Here is a 7,500-nt window from a genome sequence, read left to right on the forward strand (position 1 = left end):
GTCCTGGTCTTGGTCTTGACTCGGACTTGCAGAGTCCTGGTCTTGGTCTTTACTCAGACTCATAGAGTCCTGGTCTTGGTCTTGACTCAGACTTGATTTATCCCAGTCTCAGTCTTGACTCGGACTTGCAGAGTCTTGGTCTCAGTCTGGACTTAACATGTCACTATCTCTGTCTTCACTTGGGCGTGATGTGTCCAAGTCTTGGTCTTGACTACAACACTAAGTCTTATAAAACAAATATCCAGATTTCGTTCTTATAATCTTGAAAGAATTAACATTCATATCAACATTGAGAAAGTCATATAAACACTTATATATATAAACATCTAAACCTTTAAAGCTGTAAATCAGAAGAACAGTGACACTGTGGGTTACAATGAAACGGTAAAACAGCTGTGACTCAGAAAGCTGAAGCCCTGTGTCTCACGGGGACATGTTTAATATCTGATGAGGATCCTGTTGAGTCTCGGGAGCTGAACGGGAGGAGCTTTGGTCTCTTGTCAGCGCATTAAAGCAGTGACTCAAACTTTCCCACAACAGCAAACAAACCTCAGTGCAGACAGTCTATAAACTTTATAGGTGTCTAACCTAAGTGTTGACACTATTTGACGAAGTAGGTGCACGTCCAGCTTTTCCACCAAGTAGTAGGTGCTATAAACACTGCAAGTTGCTATAAATGTTGCTAGCTTTCATGTGAAAGTTTACAGCAGGAATAAAACTTGATCACCAGCCAAAACAGCACTTCTGTGCAGATCGGCTGTCAGCGCACACCAAGCTCTGGGTTGAATTCCATCTGTTAGTTTTACAAGTGTGAACATGTCTTAAAGCGGACCGTATTCTGAGGAGGAGATCAAGACGTCTGTGTGGAGAGAATTCTGAAAGTCATTTTCTGTGTGTGTGTGTGTGTGTGTTGGGGCTGGAAACAACATCAGTTCCATCAATTAAAATATAATCTAATGTCTGAGACATGATTAAGAACCCACGTCAGGTCTTCAGTTGTAGTAACTAAACAACAGGCCATTTGCAACCTGTTGAACATGTTAGAAACACCATCCAGGACGTTGTTAGCGATGAAGTTAGATTACTTCAGCTTCATACAGTTTTCACCAAGAGGGGTGGCCCTTGTATTTGCATTTTCTTGCCAAGTTTGTCTTTTGTTTCAGTACTGGCCTTACTTTAATCACTGGAAATGTATGGTCTCCTATCAGTGCTAAAATACCATGCATCTATCACTAATAATCTATTCCAATGATGGAATCCTTCAACTTTACTTGGAGCATATGAAGACACATAAAATAGCCCAAAACTATCAACAGAAATCTGTAAACAATAATGAAACGTATACACATTCTGTCACTTTAACCTCACAAATAAACGTTTATGGCCTTATAACTGGGTTAATAGATCATATATCTATCAATAATTAACTGTTTCCATGATAAAAATCTGCAAATTTACTTGGAGTGTACAAAGACATGTTATAAACACATACAGTGGAACCTCTACTAACGAATGCCTATACTAACGAACTTTCCAAGATACGAATCGGGCATTTGAATATTTTTTGCCTCCACCAACGAACCATGACTCTAAAAACTAACCTGAAGTTCCGCCGAGTCGGCGGCTGGAAATGGCCACTGACCCCAGTAGGCGAGTCTCCCAGCGCCCAGACTAGAGTGAGCTTTTAAGATTAGCAAATTGTAGCTTTAGCAATTTAGCATTAGCGTAAATAGCAGACATCGAAACTCGTGCTAAGTTACTCCCGCCTTGCGCCCAATGATTCCAGGTAGGCTCTGGACCCACCGCGACCCTGAACTGGATAAGGGTTACAGACAATGAATGAATGAATGAATAATGCTACATGTATTTTTTTTACTAATTTGAGAGTGTTGTAAACATATATCAGTGCAAAAAGGGTGACTTTCGGGGTGGGGGCTGGAACACATTAACTTCTTTTCCATTATTTTAAATGGGGAAAATTGACTCGAGAAACAAACTTTTCCACTTACGAACCGGGTCACGGAACGGATCAAGTTCGTAAGTAGAGGTTCCACTGTATAAACTATTACAACATTCAAGGTGTATATAATTCACATGTAATTTTAGCATGGCTCAGTGTATGTTTATAAATATGCAGCATTGTTAGTCGTAATGCACTATGCAAAACACGTGTTTCTTTGGTATTGATGAATAACATTATGATCACACCTTATGATGCAGTATGATAACAATTCATAATGTATAATAAACATGACTATAACGTGTTATGCATTTTTATAAACGTTTATAGCTAATGTGTTATAGACAAATAACACGAAACCTTTTTTTCATAAATAAAATTGAGCTGTTTTTAAAATCTGTAGTCTTTCAAATTGTGATTTCAACAACTGCTCTATGGAAAACATGTGTACAGTTGTTTCAGCTGACACAAACATGAACCCCCACCAATATGACAGTATAAAACATTAGGAGAAAAAAGCAGGAACTGCACCTTCATCAGTGACATATGTTATATACAGCTGCAGATGAAGCGGATCATTGGCGTTTACCGTGAAGAATAAGAAGAATCTGAAATTCGATGACCTTAACGTCTATAGAAACGTAGCCCATAGTTCTGAGCTGAATAATATTCTTGACTGGACAAGTCCATCACCCAAACCTGAGCCTCACAGAGCGAGAGAAATTCAGATTTCACCAACCACCAAATACTTACGGACTACACTGTAGAGTGAAGCTTACGTCCCGGCAATGTTTCTATGTAATGTAAACTGCTGTATATTACTTCAGTAACGTTACTGCTGTAATTTAACGGCTGCTACAGTCATCCTGCGAGATCAGTCATAATAATCATATATATTATACCTGGCAGATTCATGCTGCATACTATAAAAACAGGCATTTTCACAGGTTTAGGAAGATGAGCCTTCATTTCACATCACTGCACAATAACACCAGGTCTATTCACTTCTCAGAGCGAACGTGAGGGTGCTGAACAAATTTAGACACAAATAATCCTGCATTCTCCTCGGGCTCTCATTTCAAAAAGTCAAATTTAATGTGGTAGTCAGAACAAATCCTCATGTTTCTGTTGGTCTGGGATATGTTTTACTTGACTCTGCTGTGTTTTACCAGGTGCTGAACTTTAATAAAGAATGGCCCAAACAGACTACGAACTTAGTATCTCTTCTATTAACACGGTGTTGAATTATAAGGCTTTATCCTTCTCTTGTGAATGTGCTGTTTTGGAAATAAAGGATTTGGTCCTGACAGCAACAATATACTGACATGTGTCAAATGATCGATCAGTGGTGTAGGAGTAAACCAATAGGTAAACTCTCAGTTGTAAATAAAGAGAGTTAATGCTAGCTCTCACTGACACAGGCGCAGAAACAGTGTATGTGCCGTTTCCTCTTCGCTACGCTCTGTATATTGCTTTACTAAACTATAATATCATGGGTTTTTTTGTTGTTGTTTTGGTTTGTTTGGTTTTTTACTAATCTTCACTGTTGCTATGGAGACAGACAGCTTGTAGTTTTTGTGCAAATGCTAAAAGCTAAGCTATGATTATAAAATACGAGTAAAAAAAAAACAATACAGGTGAATACAGAGAAAATAATCTTTCAAAAATTCAGATTACAGGCCGCCTTTCAGCAGATTTGAAGGTTTCACTCAACATCCCTGAGAGCAAGGAGACGGCAGACCACTGTTGGGCAAAGTTAGAGGTCCACTAGTGTTTTGCACAACGTTTTCTGGGCGGACCGCTGGTGATTTAACAGAATTTTTTGTAATTCTTTATAAATAAGATTAGATTTCAGCATAATCATTTTATATCAGGGTTATACTCATTATTATATTTCTGAGTTGTTGGTAAAATTTTTATTAGTTTGTTTTCCAGAATAAAAGTCTCTGTGAGTGTAAAATCTGTTTGAGGAGATTATAAATGCGTTATATCCTGTAGAGGACAGTAATCTGAGGGGTCCGATGGTGGACTACAGTCAATGGTCTACAGTCAGTGGTGTGCCAGCATTTTTAATGCCACTTTATTTAAAAATAAAGTCTTTTTTATGTAGAATGGAAGGATTTAGAGAATAAAAAAACACTATAACCAGACTGTATTTCACACAGGGGAAGGCAGAGTCTGTACTGTATTTCAAGAAATGTGAAACATCCCGACTGTCCAGGATTAATCAATAAATGTGTTCCACAGTTTTTTTTCACAATCCCTTCCAAATTCAGAAAGACATCATGCAGAAAATGAGGAAAAACCTGTGAAATCCTCTGTAAATCCTATGAACATCCCTGAAGGTAGTATATGATTAAAATGTACAACACTCCTGAACTCTGAAGTAACCCCCTGGCTGTTCTGCGGTCTGATTGGTAGAGAAGCTTGTCACTCACCGGGAGGCTGGAGGGGCGGTCCTGTTGGATCAGGCCCATCTCATCATGGTTGGATTTCCCAGAATTCCCAGAGGGGTGGCTCCTGTTCCCATAGTTGTCTGAGGCCTCCTGAGAGAGCAAGATACAGAAGGAGTGTAAGCTACGGGCTTACATAATTCATAAGTGCAAAAGAGCCTCTATTGCAGCAACAAACACAACACACAGGGCTAGTCAGCAACACTCGGGATGACTGGCACCGCTTGGGTGGGTTTGGACCGGAAGAAAGAAGTTTTCTGGATCGAAATTTGCTCTCTTCTCCACCCCCAGAGCAAAAAAAAGCCTATTCAAGTGAAGTCCTCGTTCTCCAAGTAAAGCGTGACATTCATTATGATACGGTTTAATACGAATATTAATGATCTTTTGAGTGAAATAAGCAAGCATGGCAGAAATAAGGAGGACAGAATCTAAACTTTACATCAGTTGTGTGACAAAAACTAAGCTCTTACTTGCAGCTCCCGGGTCACACAGATTTAAAAAAACACACTTCTTTTGGCTATAACAAGACGCCAGGGAACAGATGTTAATCTGCAAATGTTGACATTATTTGGCAATGTCTGCTGACACAAAAAAGCGCACATTTCTCTTAATATTTAATGCAGCGAAAGTGACCTGTGTACAAAAATGTCACATTTGCAGCTTTTAAAGCTGAATGATTGAATGTTGGTATTGGAGAGCGGGGAGCAGAATTCTTCCTCGTCGGCAGCGGCGGCTCCGGCTGGCACGCTGCCCAGCGAGGATTCTATTACCTATTAGGAAGCCATTCACTTATACTGCGCTCCTTAAAAAAATACACACCACTTCCTAAAGTAAACTGTGAAGATGGAAAACAGACAAGGTCATAAACCCCGGGTTCAAGAGGTGGAAAAAAGAGCATCAATTTCTCACACACACACACACAGAGAACAGGTGTTCACATCACAGGTCTGCTACCTGACACACACCCTATTGAAGCCCAGCAAAGTACAAAGTATTGTGTTTTGTGCTGGGTTCAGGGTGATTTTACTTTTTTCACACAACAGCAGGTTTCCAGATTCCATAATCTCCCTCTCTCTATTGATTATTATTATTATTATTATTATTATTATAAGCACCCCCCCCTCCTCCACCTCAATTTTCAAGTATCCTTAGGTATGTGAAAGACTGTCAAGATTCTCGGTGCGGCCGTACTTTTAATTAAACAAAAGATATAACAAAACAAAGGCAGGCAACTACGGAAGAGGAACATGACTAGAAAACACAACGAAACGACTAGGAAACAAAACGACTTGACTTGGAGAGGCAAAGAAACAACACGACATGACTAGGAACTAGAAAGAAATAACACGACGCGACTTGGACTAGGAACAAATGACTAACTACAAACTAGGAACAAATTAGCAAAACAAATGACAGATGAAGGAAGTGACACAAGGGAACTTAAATACATGAACAGACGAGACACACCTGAAACAGATAACGAGGGTTAAGGACAAGGAGGCGGAAAAAAGGCGGGACATGGGAGGAGACAAGGACAATAACAGACAGAGCCATGTGCAGAGAGAGCGCATGGCAGGGAAAACAGGCATGTCAGGACGAGGGCGTGACATAGACGCTATAAAAGAGTAACATTTTATTATTTATTATTATTAACAACACAGATGTAAATACAATGTGATTTTTTTAACTGATTTTATTCTCGGTGGTTAATTAACTGTAACGCATTCTATCGCTTTTTTCCTTCTTGGATCTTTGTGGATCTTTCTCTTTCCACCCAAAGTGTGTTATGAATCAGTAGGAACAGTAGAATGAGGAACTTTAACACAGCAGAGCTATCAACTGATCAGAGGAGGCTAGGCACTTGGTGCTTTTCCACTGCATTGTACCTACTCCGCTCTACTTCCTGTTTGGTCCCAGGTACCTTGTTTGTTTTCCACTACATCAGCTCCAGCCACCACCACCCCACCGCAACCTAGAGTCCTTCATCGGGCACCAATCCAAGAAATGACGTAGTTTTACAAGCTGCCATTGTGAAACGAATAGAAACAAATGTCAAACTTTGAGATTTTACAAGCGGTAAGTTAGTGCTGGATGTCTGCATTGGGTTATGACTGACAGGCCTCTCTACCCTATTGGTGCACTGCAAGGTATATACACCACGGTTTAGGGCTCTTTTGTAAGCACAAGTGAGCAAGTAGAGTCTAGTAGTGTAGAGTAGACACAATGCAGTGGAAAAGCACCAATTGTTCTAAAGCATGTTGACAGATGTGGTCAGTTAATCACAGACATGGTGAGCCACAGTGTGGGTTGTGGTTCGGTTGTCACACATTTCTCATTCATCTCCAGCTCATATGCATCCATACACACTTTCCCACACGTACACATATTCTGTGTTTATTTCATTAGACTCTACATGGATGCCCTACTGAATTATGTATTCAGGCATACGTATTTGTGTGTGAGAAAGGCATGAAAAGTGGGTCAGCTCCGGGTCAGCCTCCTGTCTCCTGTTTACAATACGAGGCGATGACATAATCGTCTACTTTCACTTTCAGTTCAGCCAGCATATGCGTTTATTTCCAGCAGACGCAGGCTGTAATTTCTCAATTCTCAGACATTACAGGCTGTGTTTACCTTTTCCAGCCCAGTGCTCGGCAGACAAGCGCAGCTCCAGAGAACCGAGAAGTGTTCCACACTCAACTGGCCATGCTGAAAACGCAAATCAATTCCCCGGCACAAATTAACACGCGAGAATCTCGCCGATTTCTCAGCTGAAAGCCTGAAACCTCAGTTTCCCTGGAAGAACATCTCTAACCGGTTCTTGCCTGGAGGGAATATCCTGGAGCTATCTCCGCTGTCTGATGCGGCAGGTTTCTTTAAAAACGACTACACACAAACACTCGAATAAAGAGTTCCACGAGCAGGGGTTTGGAAAGATTGCTTTCATCATCTTTAGCGCTGGGATGGGATTAGTTTTACAGGAGGAAGTGGGGTTATGTCGTTTTATGTCACTGTGTTGTTTATAGCCGGATAGGAGACGTCAGAGTAAATTACAGTCAGAACACAGAACACAATGGTTCTGGGTGT

General features: G+C 40.5%; 1 protein-coding gene across 1 annotated transcript in view; it reads right to left on the reverse strand.

The window, feature by feature from the left end:
* The window catches only part of LOC136709755 (AT-rich interactive domain-containing protein 1B-like), a 252,591-nt gene that overhangs the window by 174,961 nt on the left and 70,130 nt on the right, over positions 1 to 7,500 (reverse strand). Inside the window, exon 4 of the mRNA XM_066685236.1 lies at positions 4,399 to 4,506. Coding sequence (XP_066541333.1) covers positions 4,399 to 4,506 — 108 coding nt within the window. The remainder of the gene's footprint in view (positions 1 to 4,398; positions 4,507 to 7,500) is intronic.

Source organism: Hoplias malabaricus, chromosome 1 (assembly GCF_029633855.1).
Source record: "Hoplias malabaricus isolate fHopMal1 chromosome 1, fHopMal1.hap1, whole genome shotgun sequence".
NCBI classification, from domain to species: domain Eukaryota; kingdom Metazoa; phylum Chordata; class Actinopteri; order Characiformes; family Erythrinidae; genus Hoplias; species Hoplias malabaricus.